We start from the raw sequence: 22,243 nt of genomic DNA on the forward strand, positions 1-22,243 counted from the left end.
GGGTATACAAAGAACTCAAAAAAACTAAATAATAAGAAATCAAGCAATTAAAAATGGGCTATGGAACTAAATAGAGAGTTCTCAAAAGAAGAAATACGATGGCATATAAACATCTAAAAAATTGTTCTACATCCCTAGTCATCAGGGAAATGCAGATTAAAACTACATTGAGATTCCATCTCACTCCTGTCAGACTGGCCACCATCATGAAAACAAATGACCATAACTGCTGGTGAGGATGCGGAAAAGAGGAACCCTTCGACACTGTTGGTGGGAATGCAATCTGGTCCAGCCATGGTGGAAATCAGTGTGGAGGTTCCTGAGACAGCTGAAAATAGATCTACCGCACGACTCACCTACACCACTCCTAGGCGTATATCCTAAGGACTCCTCTCACTACCTCACAGATACTTGCTCAACCATGTTTATTGCTGCTCTATTCACAATAGCGGAAATGGAAAATATTCATTTACATTTTCCTCTCTTCTTTCTTTCTTTCTTTCTTTCTTTCTTTCTTTCTTTCTTTCTTTCTTTCTTTCTTTCTTTCTTTCTTTCTTTCTTTTTGAGGCAGGTTCTCACTCTGGCCATGCAGGCTTTGAATTCACTCTAACCCAGGCTGGCCCCAAACTCACAGCAGTCCTCCTCCTACCTCAGCCACCTGAGTGCTGGGATTATATGAGGCACCACACTTGATTTTCTCTTCTCTCTTCAGTCTCTCTTGTTTTTTTGTTTGTTTTGAGCAGAATATCACTCTAGCCCAGGCTGACCTGGAACTCACTCTGTGGGGGCGGGAGAACGGCAGCCTAGCTGCAACCCTAGCAGAAGCAGAAGCAGGATCCTTGAACAGCTGACCTTGAACTCACAGCGATCCTTCTACCTCAGCCTCTGCATGCTAGGATTAAAGGCCTGGTCCACCACACCTGGCTTTTCCTGTATGTATGTATGTATGTATGTATGTATGTATGTATGTATGTGGGGTCTCACCAGGACATCTTGGTACTGCAAACAAACACAAAACACTTTTGCCACATTTTGCATGTGAAATGAACCAGAACTGGTAGGCTTTGCAAGCAAGTGCCTTTACCAGTTGAGCCATCTCCCCGGCTCCCACTCTCTTTTTAATTGTCACCTCATATACCATGTGAGTGGGTTACCTGCTCAACTTTTGTCTTCTTAGTGTCTTGGAAAAAAAGCCATTTTTTCTTAGTGTTGTTTTTAATTATAGGACCATAGCTATTAATTATCAGGTCAGTTCCTCCCTGGGAAAAAAAAAAAGGGAAAATATAAATACCATTACAGAGTTACAATGATCACAGACATCATTTTCCCTCATCCTACACAGGCACACGTGACACACTCAAGGTATTTGCTAGTGAGCTAAAAGATACAGCAGGTTTATTCTCTCTCTTCTTTTAATTTTTATTTATTTATTTGCACATGTGTATGTGTATGGGTAAGCCAGATCTCTCTCTTTTTAATTAATTAATTAATTTTATATTGACAACTTCCATGAGAGCCAGATCTCTTGCTGCAGCAAAAGAATGCCTGTCCTGCTTTATGTGGGTTGCTAAGGAATTGAACCTGGGCCAGCAGGCTTTGTAAGCAAGTGCCTTTGACCACTGAGCTGTCTCCCCAGCCTGCTGTCTCTCTCTCTCTCTCTCTCTCTCTTAAAAACTGGATCTAGCTGGGCGTGGTGGCACACGCCTTTGATACCAGCACTTGGGAGGCACAGGTAGGAGGATAGCCATGAGTTCAAAACTACCCTGAGACTACATAGTTAATTCTAGGTCAGCCTGGGCCAGAGAGAGACCTTACCTCAAAAACCTAAATAAATGAAATAAAACAATAAGTAAATAGAATCTGGGTCTATGTAGCCCAGTCTGGCCTGGAACTCAGGGTCCTCCCACCTCAGCTTCCTGAGCACCAGGGAAAATACAGGCTGTATGCCCCATGACTAGCTTAGTTTACTCTAAGTCAATCTCCCCCTCCCCCCACTTTCTCTCTCTTTCTTCTTACAACACACATATGCTTACACAAAATTATGTTATAACTTAATAAATTAAAAGAAAATAGGGCTGGAAAGATCACTTAGTTGTTAAGGTGCTTGCCTGTGAAGCCTAAGGACCCAAGTTTGATTCCCCAATACCCACTTAAGCCAGATGTACATGCATCTGGAGTTTGTTTATAGTGGCCAGAGGCCCTGGTGTGCCCATTCTCTATCTGCCTCTTTATCTGTCAAATAGATAAAGTATTATACATATGTGTGTGTGTGTGTGTGTGTATACATATATCTAGATTTAGCATACAGTATAAAACTTTCCCAATAATGTAGCACTTATTATTTTTTAAAAACATTATTATTAAGCCAAGCATGGTGGTGCACGCCTTTAATCCCAACTTGGGAGGCAGAGGTAGGAGGATCATCGTTGAGTCTGAGGCCACCCTGAGACTACATAGTGATTTCCTGGTCAGCCTGGGCCAGAGTGAGGCCCTACCTTGGCCTTCAGCCACTGCAAACAAACTCTAGACACATGCGCCACCTTGTGCATCTGGCTTGTGTAGGAATTGAACCTTGGTCTTTTGGCTTCGCAGGCAAGCACCTTAACCACTAAGCCATCTCTCCAGCTCAAAAACATTATTTTATCTTTTTAGTTTTTCAAGGTAGGGTTTTACTCTGGTCCAAGCTGACCTGGAGCTCACTATGCAGTCTCTCACTCGAGCTCACAGCGATCCTCCTAAGCAACGGGATTAAAGGTATGTGCCACTATGCCCAGAAACATTATTATTTTTAATAATAATTTTTTCTTTTCTTTTTTTTTAAAATGTATTTTGTTTATTTATATGAGAGAAAGACAGAGGGGCACACCAGGGCCTCCAGCCAGTGCAAACAAACTCCAGATGCATGTGGCTTCTTGTGCATCTGGTTTATGTGGGTCCTGGGGACTTGAACTGGCATCCTTTGGCTTTGGCAGGCAAATGCCTTAACTGCTAAGCCATCTCTCCAGTCCCAATAATTTTTTTTTTCCAAGGCAGGATCTCAATCTGAGTCAGGCAGACCTGAAAGTAACTATGTAGTCTCAGGGTGGCCTTGAACTCACAGTGATCCTCCTACCTCTGCCTTCTAAGTGTTGGGATTAAAGACATGTGCCACCACATCCAGCTTAATAATAATTTTTTTATTTTTATTTTTATTTATTTTGAGAGCAACAGACAGACAGAGAAAGAGGCAGATAGGGAAGGAGAGAATGGGCACTCCAGGGCCTCCAGCCACTGCAAACAAACTCCAGATGCATGTGTCCCCTTGTGTATGTGGCTAACGTGGGTACTAGGAAATCGAGCCTCGAACTGGGATCCTTAGGCTTCACAGACAAGCTCTTAACTGCTAAGCCATCTCTCCAGTCCTTAATAGTAATTTTTAAGATTATTTATTTGCAAGGAGAGAGAGAAAGTAGGCATGGGTGTGCCAGGAATGCAAAAAAACCTTCAGACCCATGCACCACTTTGTGCATTTGGCTTTACATGGGTACTGGGGAATCAAGCCTGGACATCAGGCTTTGCAAGCAAGAAGCTTTAACCACTGAGATATCTCCTCCCCAGCCCCCTCTTTCTTTCTTTCTCTGTCTTTTTTTTATTTTTTTTATTTTTCAAGGTAGGGTCTCACTCTAGCCCAGGCTGACCTGAAATTCACTATGGAGTCTCAGGGTGGCCTTGAACTTATAGTAATCCTCCTACTTCTGCCTCCCAGAGTGTTGGGATTAAAAGCGTGTGCCACCACACCTGGCAACTTTTTATTTATTTATTTGAGAGTGACAGACAGAGAGAAAGACAGATAGAGGGAGAGAGAGAGAATGGGCGAGCCAGGGCTTCCAGCCACTGCAAACGAACTCCAGACGCGTGCGCCCCCTTGTGCATCTGGCTAATGTGGGACCTGGGGAACCGAGCCTCGAACCGGGGTCCTTAGGCTTCACAGGCAAGCGCTTAACCACTAAGCCATCTCTCCAGCCCAACTTTTTTTTTTTAAATCATCTATCATCTATCTTTCTGTCTATCTGTCTGTCTTCCTATCATCTATCTTCTTATTATCTATCTATCTCTCCCACCCTCCCTCCCTCCCCTAACCTCTTCTCAAACATTTCATCTAAAGGTGTGGGCACATGTTTTCATCACTAACACAAGCATGCACATAACACATTCAAACTTTCCTTGTGAGTGCATTTCGCACACGCAGCAGCGCGGCGGGGCAGTTATGAGCTCTTGCTCAGTACCTTTGCATCGATGAAGCTGTCTGGCGTCAATGGCTCTTGGTTCCCTGCAGCTCTGGCCAGACTCTTTCCTCCTTCACCCCCCATGGCCGTGGAGGCACTGGCACGGGGTAAGTGCTGAGTTCCATTCCGAGCTGTCTTGGAAGCAGATGATTTCCTGAAATTTTGGTAAAAAAAAAAAAAAAAAAAAAAAAGAAGTCATCTAGAGCTGGGCATGGTGGTGCACAGCTTTAATCCCAGCACTCAGGAGGCAGAGGTCAGAGGATCACCATGGGTTCAAGGCCACCCTGAGACTACATAGTGAATTCCAGGACCGCCTGGGCCACAGTGAGATCCTACCTTGAAAAAACAAAAGCAAACAAAGAGCCTCCAAGTACAGTATTATAAGTGTGTGCCACCATGGCCAGTTTTTGCAGCCTTGGGATCGAATTCAGGGATGCCAGCATGCTAGGCAAACACTCCACCACTGGACTATATCTCTACCCCGCAGCTTAAATTTTTTTTTTTAATTTTTAATTTTTACTTGCAAGCAGAGAGAGATAGAGGAGGGAGAGAGAAGAATAGATGTGCCAGGGCCTGTAGCCACTGCAAACCCACTCCAGATGCATGCACCACTTTGTGCATCTGGCTTTGTGTGGGTACTGAGGAATCAAACATGGACTATCAGGCTTTGTAAACAGGTATCAACCACTAAGTCAGCTCTCCAGTGCACAGCTTTTTAAACAATGGAGTTCTTTAGAAACTGAACATTAGATCCTGAACTCCAGTCACTGCTGGAATATTTATGACTTGTCCAACAGTTTACAGATAACATGGTCTCTGCTTATTATATTAGTCTTAATCTCCGGAGACCCCAGCATGCTCCTGTGCATTCCTCAGTGACAGGGCATTTCTGGTGCTGCTCCACTGAGCTATGAAACACTCCAGACTGTAAGAATCCTCTTATAAAGCAGATGCTTCACATTATGAGCATGCTATTAAAGCAAAAACCCATCTCAAGAATAAGCTTTTGAGTTTCTCACAATGATGAGGAGATGAGGAAACTACATCCCAATTTAGGAATTTTCACCAGCACAGTAATTTCCTCAAATGGAAAGAAAAGAAACTCCCTACGAAATGAGCATATTCCCAGCTATAAAAACTCAGTAACATTACATTTATTCTAAAGAGGAAAAATCTCACTATTCTAAAGCGTGGTTATGTTAAAAGGCACTTGATTTCAGTTTGTTCTCTGTGATTGGTGTAATTGAAAACATTTTTTTAAAACTACCTCGGCATCTTGAGTGGCGCAAACGCACCTGGCTTTACTCCTGTATATCAAGATGAACACGCAGGCGAGCATGCAGGTCAAAGCTATGCCGACGCCCACCGCAACGCCGGTCATTGACTCCTGGTCCAGGTGATAATAGCCCGAATAAACTAGAAGGCAAGCAAATTTACTCAGATGGGGGGGGGGGGGACAAGATTCCATAGATCATGATTCTCAAAGATATCTGCTTTTCTATAAATTTTCTTCTCTCACGGGACGTTTTCATACTCTGAGGAGAAAGTCATGACTTCAGATATAAATTTATCTTCCAATATTGAAGATTTGGATATATTTAGATATCACACTATTTTATCAAACATAGATACCATGTTTTTTGTTTGTTTGTTTTGTTTTTTGAGGTAGAGTCTTGCTCTACTCCAGGCTGACCTGGAATTCACTATGTTGTCTCAGAGTGGCTTTGAACTCATGACAATCCTCCTACCTCTGCCTGTGCTGGATGAAAGGCATGCGAAACCACACCGGGCTCTAAATTGAATTCTTTTTTGTTTTTAATTATTTATTTGAGAGGGACAGATAGAGGGAGAGAGAGAGAATGGGCGCGCCAGGGCTTCCAGCCTCTGCAAACGAACTCCAGACGCGTGCGCCCCCTTGTGCATCTGGCTAACGTGGGACCTGGGGAACCGAGCCTCGAACCGGCGTCCTTAGGCTTCACAGGCAAGCATTTAACCGCTAAGCCATCTCTCCAGCCCTAAATTGAATTTTTTTTTTTTTTGGTTTTGGTTTTTCGAGGTAGGGTCTCACTCTGGCTCAGGCTGACCTGGAATTCACTACGTAGTCTCAGGGTGGCCTCGAACTCTCGGCGATCCTCCTACCTCTGCCTCCTGAGTGCTGGGATTAAAGGCGTGCGCCACCACGCCCAGCTCTAAATTGAATTCTTGTTAAAGAAATATTTTGGGAGAGTGAAACCCTACCACCAAAAAAAAACAAACAAAAACAAAAAGAAAGAAAGAAAGAAAGAAAGAAAGAAAGAAAGAAAGAAAGAAAGAAAGAAAGAAAGAAAGAAAGAAGGAAAGAAATAAATATTTTGGGAAGCCAGGCATAATGGTGCACACCTTTAATCTCAGAACTCGGGAGACAGAGGTAGGAGGATCTTTTGAGAGTTGGAGGCCACCTTGAGACAACATAGTGAATTTCAGGACAGCTGAGCTAGAGTGAGTCCCTACCTTGAAAACACACACACACACACACACACACACACAAAACAACAACAACAACCCAGAAATATTTTGGGGCTGGAGAGATGGCTCAGCAGTTAAGGCACTTGCCTGCACAGCCTAACGACCTGGATTTGATTCCCTAGTGCCCATGTAAAGCCAGCTGCACATAGTGGCACATGCATCTGGAGTTTGTTTGCAGTGGATGGAGGCCTTGGTGCATTCATTCTCTTTCCCTGTTTGCCTCTTTTCTCTCTCTCTCTCTGCTTACAAATCAATAAATATACACATTTATTTATTTTAGAGAGAGAGGGAATGGGCATACCAGGGCCTCTTGCCACTGCAAGTTAACTCCAGATGCATGTGCCACCTTGTGCAACTGGCTTTGTGGGCACTGCAGTAATTGAAACCAGGCCTTCAGGCTTTGCAAGCAAGCACCTTAACCACTGAGCCATCCCTCCAGCTAGCGTTCTTTCTTTCTTTCTATGGGTCAAAGAATAGTTTTCATGTCATGCTATTTTCAAAGCAGATGTGTACGCCAAGTGGTTCTCCACATATATACCTTAGAACAGTACCTGTGGAGCTTTAATGTGCCCAAGAGCCACAGGGATAGGTCAGAATGCAGATTCCGACTTAGTAAATCTGGGTGAGGCCATGAACCCTGCCTGTGTACCCAGCTCTCAAGTGGTACCCACATCTGGTGCCCCACGATGCTGGCCTCTGTCACTGGGCAAAGTGAGTAACAAGGAAAGATCTAGCTCTCCTCTTTCCCGTTCTGAAGTCTGACTGCCTGTTCCCCTCCTCTCATACACACCCCAGGGCGGCTTTGCGGTGGGGTGTCCCCCGTCCTGTCCAGAGTCCCCCTACTTCCCGCAGAAGACAGGAACGAGGGGTCCAGTCGGGGGGGGGGTCCTTTAGAACAGGCAGATAGTGGCATTATTTTATGTGAGTGAGGGAGACAACCAGGCCCTTCCCAGCGGGTCACCACGGCCCCGCCCCGTGCCCTGGCCACCGCGGTCCCTGTGGCAGATGGCCGCACGGCTGGGCTCAGAGACCTGCAGGCAGCGCTGCGCTGACCCCTGCTCCCAGGAGGGGCCGCAGCTGCTGTCACCAGAGCCCCGCCAGCAGCGACTCAAACCCACCGCTCGCTAGCCAGGGAGGCTGCAAGGAAGTATAAGGCAGCTTAAAAAAAAAAAAGCGCGGTGAGTATGGCAATATACAGACCTTTGGCATCAGAATCTAGACGCTTGGGCCTCTGGTTAGATTCGGAAGTTTCCTTTGGAAGCACCGCCAGCTCCACAGAATTTGAAAAGGGTCCTTCCCCCACCTCATTGGACGCAGATATCTTGACAATGTAAACATTTCCTGCCACCAGGTTTTCCAGCAGAGCCATAGTTATTGCCCCTATAAATGCATTAAAAAATCAACATTTAAAATCATATCAATAAAGTAAAGAAAAAAAAACATATCAACATGGTCTTTCTATTAAAAAAAAAAATCCCCCCCCGGGGGGGCCAGGGAGATGGCTCAGAGGGAAAGACTCCTTGCCTAAGTCTGAGGACCTGATGAGCTCAGCACCCACATTAAAATCCAGGCATGGCCACACATGCCTGTAACCCCAGCACCAAGCAGTCCAAAATGTCACAACTCCAGGTTTCAGTGAGAGACTCTGCCTCAAGGGAATAAGGCAGAAAGACGATAGAGGACTCCTGACACCTTCCTTTTCCTTCCACACATGCGCATAAACCAAAAACACACGCAGCATATATCATACATACACACGTGCAAATAAATGACTTGTTTTTTCAAGTTATGGTCTCACTCTAGCCCAGGCTGTCCTGGAATTCACTATGTAATCTCAGGATGGCCTTGAACTCAGTGATCCTCCTACCTCTGCCTCCAAAAAACTCTTTAAAAACTCCATAGTGAATTCCAGGACAGCCTGGGCCAGAGTGAGACCCTACGTCAATAAAAAACAAAGCAACAACAACAACAAAAATCCAATGTGAGAGCACTTTTTGTTGTTTCCTTAACTAGAAGTATTTAAACTACCTGGAGTAAAAATGAAATGGAATAGAATAAAATAGTACCCTGGGTTAGTAGCTGTGATAACTGACCTTGTCCTTCCTTTATAGATTAGAAACAAGACAAGTATTTTTTTTGAAAGTGCAAATGTCTCTTTCATAGGCCTAATTATGATTGCAAGTTTCTCCCAGGAAGGAAAACAGAGTTCCCGTTGGAACCTCGGTGTTCAAGCTTCGCAAAGTCACTCTTCAGCTGACAGCCTCAGTCTGCCAGCCTCTGCTTCTCTCCATCCGCATTGGAGTTCACACAGGGTGTTGAGTATTCACAGGCATGGTCTCTCTTGGCAGCAGCTACGGATTCCTGTTTGGGCCATGTTGCTTCTGGGCGTGCACTTGCATGCACATGCCATGGTGCACATGTAGAGGCGAGAGGACAACCTCAAGGGGTCAGTCCTCGCTTCCCAACTTGTTTGACATAGGGTCTCTCTTGCTGCTTGCTTCTGAGATGAGCTGGCTTGCAAGGTTCAGGATTCTCCTGCCTCTACCTCTCACAGGTGCACTGGGATCATAGACACATGCACCTGCGTCTGGCTTTAAATGGGCACTGGGGACCCAAACTCTCAGGCTTCTATAGGAAGCCATTAAAAAAAAAAAATATTTGGGCTGGAGAGATGGCTTAGGGGTTGAGACATTTGCCTGTGAAGCCAAAGGACCCAAGTTTGATTCCCCAGGACCCACATAAGCCAGGTGCACAAGGGGCACATGCGTCTGGAGTTTGTTTGCAGTGGCTACAGGCCCTGGCGTGCTCATTCTCTCTTTGTCTATCTCTCTTCTCTCTAGCTGTCTGCTTGCAAATATAAATAAAAATTTAAAAAGTTAATTATTTGAGCCAGGCATGGTGATGCACACCTTTAATCCCAGCACTTGGGAGGCAGAGGTAGGAGGATTGCTGTGAGTTCAAGGCTACCCTGAGATTACCGAGTGAATTACAGGACAGCCTGGGCTAGCAAGAGATCCTACCTCAAAAAAAAAAATTCTTTGAACATGTATGTGAGTGTATACGTGCACGAGAGTCTGCTGCAAATGGAATGTCAGATCTTGCATCACTATCTGCATCAGGCTTTACGTAGGTGGCTGGGGAATTGAACCTGGATCAGCAGGCTTTGCAGCAAGCATCTTTAACCACTGAACATCTCCCAGTCCCAAGACCCTGCTACTTCTTGTGAACACTTTCTTTATTTTTTACCTTTGTTTATTTTTTATTTATTTGAGAGCGACAGACAGAGAGAGAAAGGGGTGGGGAGAGAAAGTGGGCGCTCCAGCCACTGCAAACAAACTCCAGATGCATGCGCCACTTTGTGCATTTGGCTTATGTGGGTCCTGGTGAATCAAGCCTTGAACCGGGGTCCTTAGGCTTCACAGGCAAGCGCTGAACCGCTAAGCCATTTCTCCAGCCCTTTTCTGTCCTTTTTTTAAAAAAATTTTTTGTTTGTTAATTTTTATTTATTTATTTGAGAGTGACAGACAAAGAAAGAGGCAGAGAGAGAGAATGGGTGCACCAGGGCCTCCAGCCACTGCAAACGAACTCCAGATGCGTGCGCCCCCTTGTGCATCTGGCTAACATGGGTCCTGGGGAATCAAGCCTTGAACCAGGGTCCTCAGGCTTCACAGGCAAACGCTTAACCACTAAGCCATCTCTCCAGCCCTCTGTCCTTGTTCTACCACTTCACTGAAGTACTTTCCCCACCCTAGGCATTAATCCCAATATTAAATTCAACCACTGTGTTGTTCCACCACCACATGGATGCCTATGAGCAAAGAAACCCAGCTCACTTTTTCCTGGGAAAAGGAATATCCTTACATTAGCTCTCTGCAGTCAACTCCAAGACCAGGGCTGGCTGCTCTGTCTCCTCAAGCAAATGATATCCCATTATGCAAGTGAAAAGTGTGGATGATTCTAGAGCTGGGGTCAACATAGAGGCCACCTCTGAAGGTCGTACGATGTGAAGGCAGCCAGCCGCCTGCAGCACTTGCCAGAGCCCAGCAGGGCGTGTTTTCACATTCTCTGGTTTCCATGTGGCCTGAGCACAGTATGATCTACTGGAATCCCAATGGCTAAGTAAACAAACTAACCCGTATTTAGAACCAGGAAGAGTCTTTCTACAGTTACCACATACTTAGGTGAAAACAAAGATGCATTGTGACACGCTAAAATTAGCTAGAAGGGAGAACATTTCCATTTCTTCACAAGTGCACATGGTTTCATCACTGAATACCTTGAGTTTCTCAGAATGCTTGGCCAAAACCTATCCTGCTACAGGAAACAAGTCCTTTTCATTTAACTTAAATTAATGAGATATGTGCACATGTTCTTTCTGACACAAAAATGTCTCCATTTACAAAAAGAGAAACTATGGAATATTCTGGACCCCCCATGAACACAAAGCGTTTCGGAAGTATTAAAGGGATCTGACTGTCCTTGTCTATATTCTTTCTGCAGCCCATGTCTATAGAAATTAAGGTGCTTATTTGCCTATTTTTTTTGGGGGGGGGGAGCAATGCTGGGGATCAAACCAGAGAAGAGACCTTGCATATGCTACAGCTCCAGGCCCTTGCCTTTTGCTTTTCATATGTCTTAGTCTTTTAGCTAGACTAGGCGTTTGATAAGCAAGAGAGAGTGACAGGCCCAGCAATGTACCAATGTGGATCCAATCTTGAGAGACTGCCAACTAAGAAACTTGTGACTAAGATCCGGTTACAGAACTGGGCTTTCTTCAGGGGTAGTAGTTCCTACCTCATGTGATTATTTGTTGACACTATCGATTCTCTATATTTAATGAACAGAAAAGCTTTTCGTGAGAATGCTTAAGATTTTTTTTTAAAGAGGCTTTTCTGGAGCAGTGAACTTTTATTCTCTCTCTCTCTCTTTAAAATCTTTTTTTATATCTATTTATTTATTTGAGAGAGAGGCAGATAGAGAGAAAGAGAATAGGTGTGAAAGAGTCTCTAGCCACTGCAAACAAACTCCAGACACACGCGCCACCTTGTGCATCTTGCTTCATGTCGGTACTGGAGAATGGTACCTGAGTCCTTTAGCTTTGTGAGCAAGCGCCTCAACCTCTGAACCATCTCTCCAGCCCTAGAGTTTTTAAACTAATTAATTTTCTCCCCCCACTCCACCAAAGTATGGTGTTAGCTCAGGCTGACCTGGAACTCACTCTGTATCCCAGGCTAGCCTCAAACTCATGGCAATCCTCTTACCTCTGCCTTCTTTCTGAGTGCTGAGATTAAAGGCACATGCCACTATGTCCAGCCAGATTTAAGATTTTAAAAAGAATGTGTTGATAAAATAACTTTGGGCTGGGACTAGTGGCCCAATGAGCCATCTTCCCAGCCCCTCCTTAAATATTTTTTTAAATTTATTTGACAGTGTTCCAGTCAGGTTTGCATTGCTGGTAGAAATCACCCAACTAAGAGCAGCTTGTGGGAAAAAGAGGTTTATTTTGGCTTACAGGCTCGAGGGGAAGCTCCACAATGGCAGGGGAAAATGATGGAATGAGCAGAGGGTGGACATCACACCCTGGCCAACATAAGGTGGACAACAGGAACAGGAGAGTATGCCAAACACTGGCATGGGGAAACAGGCTATAACACCCATAAGCCCGCCCCCAACAATATAACACCTCCCCCCCCCCGCAGGAGGCATTAATTCCCAAATCTCCATCAGCTGGGAACCTAACACTCAAAACACCTAAGTTTATGGGAAACACCTCAATCAAATCACCAGACAGAGAGAAAAGAGGGAGGGAGAGAGAGAATGGGCATGCCAGGGCCTCCAGCCACTGCAAACGAACTCCAGACATATGCGCCACATTGTCATCTGGCTAACATGGGTCCTGGGGAATTGAACCCGGGTCCTTTGGCTTTCCAGGCAAACACCTTAACCAGTAAGCCATTCCTCCAGCCCCCTACCTTAGGAGGAAGGTGGCCTGCTGATGGTCTATGAATAAACCAAAATCTTTGCTAATTTGTTACTTCATGAATAAAAATGTAAATGGAAAGCAACCCCTCTATCAGCTCCTCTGTCTCCCTGGATCACCGATCATCCCACTTCTCACTCTCCTTACCTTCTCGGTGCAGAACCTGCCACTCTCCCGCTATCCAGGCCTTTCTGGAAGCATAAAGGATGGTGTAGCGTGTCACAACTGTCTCTGGGCCATCGGGCGGTTTCCAGGAAACCAGGGCAGTGTCGTCCTGAATCAGTGTCACCTTTACTCCCACTGGGGGACCTGAGGGCGCTGTGGGTGCACACGGACAATGCTGCATTAGTCAGATAACATGGGTCACCAACACTTGAGTCCTTAGCTGACCGACGGACAAGCTTTGAAGAGAGTCAGAATAATCAGAAACTGCTATTAAAGAAAATAATCTGAATATCACGGCTTTTTGAAAAGTATGTTATTTATCTAATCGTTTTGTTTTGGTTTTCAAGGCAGGGCCTCGCTCTAGCCCAGGCTGACATGGAATTTACTCTGCAGTCTCAGGGTGAGCTCAAATTCATGGCAAAATCCTACCTCTGCCTCCCGAGTGCTGGGATTAAAGGCATGTATCACCACACCCAGCCATATATACTTAAAAAAAAATTATTTATTTGAGAGAGGATGGATGGGTGGGGTTTCAGGGCCTCCTGCCGCTACAAATGAACTCCAGATGCGTGTACCACTTTGTGCATCTGGTTTTACATGTGTACTAAGAAATCAAACCCAGGTCCTCAAGCTTTGCAAGCAAGAACCTTTAACCATTGAGTAATTGCTCCAGCCCATACTTTTTTTTTTTTAATGTTTTATTTATTTTGAGGTAAGCCCAATAGACTGACTTTTTAAAATATTTACTTATTTATTTATTTTTGGTTTTTGAGGTAGGGTCTCACTCTGGTCCAGGCTGACCTGGAATTCACTAGGTAGTCTCAGGGTGGCCTTGAACTCACAGCCATCCTCCTACCTCTGCCTCCCGAGTGCTGGGATTAAAGGCGTGCGCCACCATGACTTTTTTTTTTCTCCCCTTTTTATGCATGGGAGACAGAGAGAGGGAGAGAGAGAGAAAGGTAGAGAGGGAGGGAGATAATTGTGGCTCCTGGGCCTCCAGCCACTGCATCAAACTCCACACGCGTGCGCATGTGCAACACTGCATGCTTGTGTCAGTGCGCCTGGCTTGCATGGGGCACGGGGAGTCGAACATGAGTCCGTAGGCTTCGCAGGCAAGCGCCTTATCTGCTAAGTCATCTCTCCAGCCTCTCAAGCTGACCTGGAATTCACTATGGAGTCTCAGAGTGGCCTCGACTCACAGCGATCCTCCTACCTCTGCCTCCCGAGTGCTGGATTAAAGGCGTGCACCACCACGCCTGGCATTAAGTTTTATTCATTAATTTTTTTAAAATGAACTCAAGAGTCATGAACCATTGGGCATCTGGTTTACATGGGTCTGGGGGAATCCAACCTGGGTCATTTGACTTTGCAGGAAAGTGCCTTAACCACTAAGCCATCTCTCCAGCCCTTAACGATTTATTTTATTTACTTTAATTTTTTAAAATTTAATTCTTTTCTAATTTATTTATCTATTTGAGAGAGAGACATGAAGAATGGGTGCGCCAGGGCCTCCAGCCACTGCAAACAAACTCCAGATGTATGTGCCACCTTTGCATCTGGCTTATGTGGGTCCTAGGGATCGAACCTAGGTCCTTTGGCTTAGTAGGCAAGCACCTCAACCACTAAGCCATCCCTCTAGCCCTGTTTTTTTTTTTCCTTTTTGAGACAGTGTCTCATGTACTCCATGTCCTTGAACTGGCCTCAAACTCCTAATCTTCCTTGTCTCAGCTCCTAAATGCTGGGATTACAGGTATGTATCACCATACCCATCTCAAAGTGGCATATATACCTTTTCTGAAAACAACACCTTTAATTCTAGCACTCGGGAGACAGAAGTAGGACGATCCTATGAGTTTGAGGCCACCTGAGACTACGTAGTGAATTTCAGGTCAGCGTGGGCTAGAATGAGACCTTATCTTGAAAAACGAAAACAACAACACAACACAAAATTTTTTGAGGGCTGGGGAGATGGCTCAGCAGTTAAAGCACTTGCTTGCAAAGCCTGACGGCCCAGGTTCAATTCCTGGTACCTATGTAAATCCAGATGTACAAAGTAACACATGTATCTAGAATTCATCTGCAGTGGCAAGGCGCCCTGGTGTGCCCATTATCTGTCTTTCTACTTGCAAATAAACTAAAGTATTAAAGAAAAATTTAAAAAGCTGGGCACGGTCACGTCTGTAACCTCAGTCTGCGGAAGGCAGAGACCAGAGAATTGCTGGGGTTCACTGATGGAGCACAGCCCCAGACTGGACCTCATCTCAGGGAAACGTGCAGGTGGCTGACAAGAGGACAGCGGTGCTCTCCTCGGGCACCTGGGCGCTCACACATTGGCCTACACCACGGACCCCACACACTTGTTCCCGTGCACACGAAAAGAAAAAGTTGAGGCAGGGTTCCATTGTAGTCTAGGCTGACCTGGAACTCGTTCTGTAGCCCCAGTCTGGTCTTGAACTCATGGTGATCCTCCCAATTCAGCCTCCTGACTGCTAGAATTCAAGGTATGTACCAAAATCCATCATAAAAACTTTTTTTTTTTTTTTTTGTTTTTTTTTGAGGAAGGGTCTCACTCTCGTTCATGCTGACCTGGAATTCACTATATAGTCTCAGGGTGGCCTCGAACTCATGGTAATCCTTCTACTTCTGCCTACCAAGTGCTGAGATTAAAGGTGTGCACCACCATGCCTGCAAAAACTAAATTTTAAAACAAAATACAACCCATTGGGAAGCTATGTCCCTTACCTTCTGGAAGTGTGGAGTGGTAGACTACAGGGCTCCAGGGACTGGAGAGCTGGTCCACATGCAGCCGGACAGCAAACTCATACTTGGTGTTCGGTTCCAGCCCTTGAACCAGCATGTGAGTTTCTGATCTGTAACAGAGAGCATAGGAGCTGACAATGCCAGTGAAGTTACTTTTCACAGACTGTTGGCATCTCCAGCCAAAATGGAACATATTTTACACATTAGTGCTTCATTTTCTTTCTTTCTTTCTTTCTTTCTTTCTTTCTTTCTTTCTTTCTTTCTTTCTTTCTTTCTTCTCTCTCTCTCTCTCTCTCTCTCTCTCTCTCTCTCTCTCTCTCTCTCTCTTTCTTTCTTTCTTTCTTTCTCTCTCTCTTTTGTTTAAAGGAGATACCAGTTTATTTTATCTTTTTTCAGTTTGTGAACAGAGAGAGAGAGAGAAAGGATGAATGGGTATGGGTGTGCCAGGGCCTCTTGCCACTGTAAACATTCTCCAAAAGCATGTGTTACTTTGCACATCTGTTTTTACACGAGGACTGCTAAACTGGTCCCTGGCTGGTAGGCTTTGCGAGCAAGTACCCTTAACCTTTAATCTCAGAGCCATCTCTTCATTTCTATTTCATTCTTATTTTTCTTTGATAGAGGGAGAGAGAAAGAGAGGAAAGAGAGAATGGGCATGCCAGGGCCTCTAGCCACCACAAGCGAACTCCAGATGCATGTACCACCCTGTGCATCTGGCTTACGTGAGACCTGGAGAATTGAACCTGGGTCCCTAGGCTTCAGAGACATACATCTTAACCACTATGCCATCCCTCCAAGCCCTTATTTTATTCTTTAAACACACTAAGAGCTGGGGAGATGGTTCAGTGGTTAAAGATGCTTGCTTGGGAAACATGGTAAACTTAGCTACTTGTAAATAATACTTTCCACTCCCCAGTACGCACATAAAAACAGATGCATGAAGTGGTGCACGCATCTGGATTTGTTTGCAGTACAAGAGGTCCTGGCACACTTCTCACGCTCTCTCCTTGCCAAAAAATAAACAATTATTTAAAAACCCTCTCATGTAAATTAAAGTCAAAAAGTACAGGGTTTAGAACTAAACAAAACGATGGGAGGCAAAGTGCCTTGCAATATTGGAAGCTAACTCTGAAACACTCGCTTAAAGCCGAAGCCCAGGCTGGTAAGAAGCAGGTGTGAGTGAGGGCAAGCTGGTAAGAAGCGGAACCGGCCACGAGCAGACGTTACATACGTTTGCAGGTACAGAACCAGGGAGGCATTCTGCAGGCCCACGGGGTTACAGCGGACGGTGTAGTTAATGAGCTGCGCGGTGGTGAACGCAGGCCTTCTCCAGTGCAGGAAGACGGAAGACGAGGAGTTGGCCTTTGCGTAGAGATGGTGCGGTGGCGGCGGAGGAGGGACCATGCGATCGCGGACAGCTATTGGAAAATACCATGTTAATTTGCGGCAGATTCAACGTGTCGTGTACGACGCAGTACAATCAGAATATCCGCTCTGTTGAGCAGAAGAACTAAAGGACTCTTCCAGGGGTTAGGGAAGGGGTCACATGTTATCAGTACTTAACAGATTAAAAACTAAGCCTTTGACCAAAAAATAAAAATAAAAATAAAAAATAAATAAAGCCAGGTGTGGTGACACAAGCCTTTAATCCTAGTACTCAGGAGGCAGAGGTAGGAGGATCAGCATGAGTTTGAGGCCAGCCTGAGACTACAGAACAAATTCCAGGTCAGCCTGGGATACAGTGAGACCCTACCTCAAAAAACCCTAAATAAATAAATAAATAAATAAAATAAAAACTAAGCCTTTGGGCTGGAGAGATGGCTTAGCAGTTAAGGCACTTGCCTGCAAAGCCTAAGGACCCAGGTTCAACTCCCCAGCACCCACATAAGCCTTATCTGCAGTGGCTGGAGGCCCTGACACACCCATTCTCTCTCTCTCTCTCATAAATAAATAAATAATTATTATTTTTTAAACTCACTTTACTGAGCTCTTACTTATTCAAGACATGCCAGGCAGGCGGCATGGAGGGTGTTAAGAAATTTGCCCGGCGTGGCAACACACGCCTTTAATCCCAGCACTTGGGAGGCAGAGGTAGGAGGATCACCGTGAGTTCGAGGCTACCCTGAGACTACATAGCAAATTCCAGGTCAGCTTCGGCCAGAGTGAGACTCTACCTTGAAAAACCAAGGAAAGAAAGAAAAAGAAAGAAAACAAAAGCAATTTGACCAGCAAGTCTTCCATCTAAGTAGCAGTGAGACTGAAATTTCAAGAAGGAGGAGCAGGAATAGAACTAGAAGGAGGGGGGAGGGGCGGGGGAAGAGAAGGAGAGGAAGGAGCCACAGCGAACAGGTGACGATGACTGACTGACACTCACACACGCATCCCGGGGTGCTGACGGTCTGGTCTGCCTGGTAGCCATCTTCCACGTCGTTGTAAGCCAGCAGCCTCACGTGATACTTTCTTCTGGGGTCTATAAGGAAGCCAACAGATGATGCTTAGAACCAGCCTCCGGCTATGAGCAAATATACTGGACAGGGCCATTCCTTTCGAATGCATGAAAGTTCTAACTAAGTAGGAGCTAGGGAGATGGCTTAGAGGTTGGGGCGCTTGCCTGTGAAGCCTAAGGACCCAGGTTCGATTCCACAGTACCCTCAAAATCCAGATGCACAAGGTGGCGCAGGTGTCTGATGTTCCTATGCAGTGGCTAGAGGCCCTGGTGCACTTATTCTTTCTCTTATTCAATCTCTCTCTCAAAAATAAATTAAAAAAAATTTTTTAAAGTTCTAAGTGAAGTGAATCTTTCCTTCTGTTCCTAGCAGTGCACTCAGTATTACATTCCTGTTGAGATTCTCAGTTACTTAAGTTAGCATATTTAATCCAATTTCAAATACTACCACCATCACCACCACAAACCTCCTTCTCAAATGGCCAAAGTTTGTTTTTCTGAGCTAGGGTCTTGCTACACAGCTCAGTCTCATTATGTACCCAAACCATCCTGCACCCCAGGCTGGCCTTGGACTCTGGTTCTTACTGGATCCTCCCAAGTGCTCGGAATTCCAGGTGCATCTCCATGCCTAGCTCAGGTTTTGGTTTTTCGAAGTTCTAAGTTGGGGCTGAGCACATAACTCAGTCAGTAAAGTGCTTCCTGAACAGGTACCAGGACCCAAGCTCAACCCACAGGTTCCGTGGAAAGACGCCAGATGTGGGGTACTCGCAGGAAGTGTTGTGAAGCGGGCCGGGAAGATCCCTGGGGAATCCATCATTCTAGCCTCACCTTCAAGCTCCAGGACAATAAGATACATGGTTACACTCCCTCATGGGCTCCTGCTGAGCAATGTCTGCAGACAGCTGCTTCCTCGGGAGTGTACGTAACCTGCTGTTTGTACAGGTGGCCCTAAGCAACCTTGGAGAGTTTTCTGGTAATGTCCATATTTCTGATCTCATGCTCTTCCCAATCTAGGCTTCACACAGGCTTTGTGGGGTGCTTTTGGGAAGCCCCGGGGCACAGTGGCCAGGGTTCATACTGGCCAGGTCATCATGGCCATTTGCACCAAGCTGAAGAATAAAGAGCACGTGACCGAGGCCCTGCACAGAGCCAAGTTCAAGTTTCCTGGCCACTGGAAGATCCCCATGTCAAAGAAGTGGGGCATCACCATGCTCACTGCAGATGAACTTGAAGACCTGGAAGCTGAGAAGCGGCTCAATCCTGATGGCTGTGGGCTCAAAGACATCCCCAGTCACGGTCCCCTGGACGAGTGGCGGGCTCTGCACTCCTGAGAGGTTCCGTTACTCATACCTTGCCAACCACACTCACTCAAGAAACCTCACAATCCCCCCCCCCAAAAAAAGGTGGATGAGGGGCTGGAGAGATGGCTCAATGTGGTTGAAGGCACCTGCTGGCCCAGGGTCGATTACCCAGTACCCATGTAAAGCCAGATGCACAATATGGCACATTAGTCTGGTGTTTACTTGCAGTGGCAGGAGGCCCTAATGTGCCCATACTCCCTCCCTCCCCCTGTCTGTGTCTTTCTCTTAAAAAAAAAAAAAAAAAAAAAAAAAAATATATATATATATATATGGAGTTTGTTTGTTTTGTTTTTTTCTAGGGAGGCTCTCACTGTAGCCCAGACTGACCTGGAATTCACTCTGTACTCTCAGGGTGGCCTCAAACTAATGGCAATCCTCCTACCTCTGCCTCCTGAGTGCTGGGCTTAAGGCGTGTGCACCACGCCCGGCTCCAAATAATGTATTTTTCTAAAGGTAGATGAAATTGCTGAGGATGGCAGCCAAAGCTGTCCTCTGACTGCATGCACATACCACACACATGCTCACACACAACTCCTAATGTGCACTTGCACACACAGGAACATGGGCAAACACATGCATAATAATTATTATTATTTTGTTTTTGTTTTTCGAGGTAGGGTCTCACTCTAGCTCAGGCTGACCTGGAATTCACTATGTAGTCTCAGGGTGGCCTTGAACTCACAGCGATCCTCCTACCTCTGTGTCCCAAGTGCTGGGATTAAAGGTGTGCACCACCATGCCCAGCTTACATGCATTAATTTTTAAAAAAACGTCTTGGGTGGTGGGAAAGATGGCTCAGTCATTAAAGGTGCTTGCTTGCAAAGCCTGTCGTTCTGGGTTCAATTCCCTAGCCACCCATATAAAGCCAGACAGGCATTTGTTTGGAGTGGTAAGAAACACTGGCACCCCACCCCACAAACACACAAATAAATAGATTAGATAGATGATAGGTAGATAAATAGACAACAGGTAGACAAGTAAATAAATAGTAAAAATAAATAATTTTATTTGAGAGAGAGAGAAGTGGCATGCCAGGGCCTCTAAACACTGCAAAGACATTCCAGATGCATGTGTCACCCTGTGCATGTGTGGGTACTGAGCAATCAAACCTTGGTCCTTAGGCTTCATAGGCAAGCACCTTAACTACTAAGCTATCTCTTCAGCCTCAAAATAAATAATTTTAAAAAGCCTTAGATTGGCAAGAGCTCGAGGCTGCCCTGGGAGACTACATAGTGAATTCCAGGTCATCCTGGGTTAGACTGGGACCCTACCTTCAAAAACCAAAAGGCATCCTTTAGTAATGCCTCTGAGTACTTTAAGTTTCTAAGTGGTCCTTCCAACAAATCTACCTTTTCAAGTCGAGAGGTAAGCGAGTTGAGTTAGAGCGCCCTCTGCTGGTGCATGCTATCACCATGCTAAAATCCCAAGCCTTATTCACTGTACAGTTGTGAAGTTAGTAGTGGTTGGAAGAAAGACCTGGCTAGCCAGTACCAGTTCATCTCAAACTCGTTAAAACAAAATTCTCGCCGGGTGTGGTGGCGCACGCCTTTAATCCCAGCACTTGGGAGCCAGAGGTAGGAGGATCGCTGTGAGTTCGAGGCCACCCTGAGACTCCATAGTGAATTCCAGGTCAGCCTGGGCTAGAGTGAAGCCCTACCTTGAAAAAAAAAAAAAAAAAAAAACAACAAAATTCTCAAGGTTTTGAGGAATTACATGGTCGTAAATTGGGTGGCATGTACCTTTAATCCCAGCCCTCAGTTGGCAGAGGTAGGAGAATTGCCATGAGTTTGAGGCCAGCCTGAGACTATGAAGTGAGTTCCAGGTCAGCCTGGGCTAGAGTGAGATCTTACCGCGAAAAACAAAACAAAAGGATAATAGTACAAATACATTTAAAGCTAACTGTGTGGTGACACTTAACTAGAGTTCTTGCTTAGGACACAAATAAATAAATTCTATCATTTTGTTTTTGTTTTTCAAGACGTCACCCTCTAGCCCAGAAATAACCTGGAATTTACTATGTTGCCTCAAGGTGGTCTCAAACTCACAGTAATCCTCTCAACTCTGCTTCCCAATTGTTGGGATTAAATGTGTGAGCCACACATTGCTTATTTCTTTAAAAAAAAAATATTTTATTTTATTTATTTATTTATTTGAGAGAGAGAGAAGAAGAGGGAGAATGGGCAGGCCAGGGTATCCAACCACTGCAAACGAACTCCAGACACACGTGCCACCTTGGGCATCTGGCTTACATGGGTCCTGGGGAATTGAACCTGGGCCCTTTGACTTTTCAGGCAAGCACCTTAACTGGTAAGCCATCATCTCTCTGCAGCCCTCATTGCTTCTTTGTTTCTTTCTTTCTTTTTTGATTTTTTTTTTTTTTTTTTGAGGTAGGGTCTCACTCTAGCCCAGGCTGACCTGGAATTCACTATGGAGTCTCAGGGTGGCCTCAAACTCACGGCAATCCTCCCACCTCTGCCTCCCGAGTGCTGGGATTAAAGGCGTGCACCACCATGCCCGGCTTATTGCTCATTTCCTAATTGTCCAAGGGTGATGGCTCAAACAGGTAGTATTTGAAGTTGGGGTTAAATTTGCTTAGATTTAGCAATGAAGACTGGGGAGATGGCTCGCTCAGTCAGTAAAGTGCTCACTCATAAGCACCAAGACCTGAGTTTGATGCCCAGAATCCATGTGAAAAAATACTAAAACTCAGATGTTACTGGTGTGCACTTGCAATTCTTACTCTGGCAAGGCAGAGATAGGA

General features: G+C 45.4%; 1 protein-coding gene and 1 non-coding gene across 2 annotated transcripts in view; one reads left to right on the forward strand and one right to left on the reverse strand.

Annotated features, from left to right (window-relative positions):
• The window catches only part of Prtg (protogenin), a 115,851-nt gene that overhangs the window by 2,044 nt on the left and 91,564 nt on the right, over positions 1-22,243 (reverse strand). The window contains exons 12-19 of the mRNA XM_045160574.1: positions 18,050-18,145; positions 16,907-17,093; positions 15,658-15,785; positions 12,898-13,068; positions 7,971-8,150; positions 5,561-5,681; positions 4,266-4,419; positions 1,155-1,259 (exon numbers count right to left, since the gene is read on the reverse strand). Coding sequence (XP_045016509.1) covers positions 1,155-1,259; positions 4,266-4,419; positions 5,561-5,681; positions 7,971-8,150; positions 12,898-13,068; positions 15,658-15,785; positions 16,907-17,093; positions 18,050-18,145 — 1,142 coding nt within the window. The remainder of the gene's footprint in view (positions 1-1,154; positions 1,260-4,265; positions 4,420-5,560; positions 5,682-7,970; positions 8,151-12,897; positions 13,069-15,657; positions 15,786-16,906; positions 17,094-18,049; positions 18,146-22,243) is intronic.
• LOC123464265 lies at positions 18,957-19,091 on the forward strand. Its single transcript, XR_006639495.1, has one exon. It is a non-coding gene; the product is annotated as a small nucleolar RNA SNORA70 (small nucleolar RNA).

Source organism: Jaculus jaculus, chromosome 10 (assembly GCF_020740685.1).
Source record: "Jaculus jaculus isolate mJacJac1 chromosome 10, mJacJac1.mat.Y.cur, whole genome shotgun sequence".
In the NCBI taxonomy this organism is placed as follows: domain Eukaryota; kingdom Metazoa; phylum Chordata; class Mammalia; order Rodentia; family Dipodidae; genus Jaculus; species Jaculus jaculus.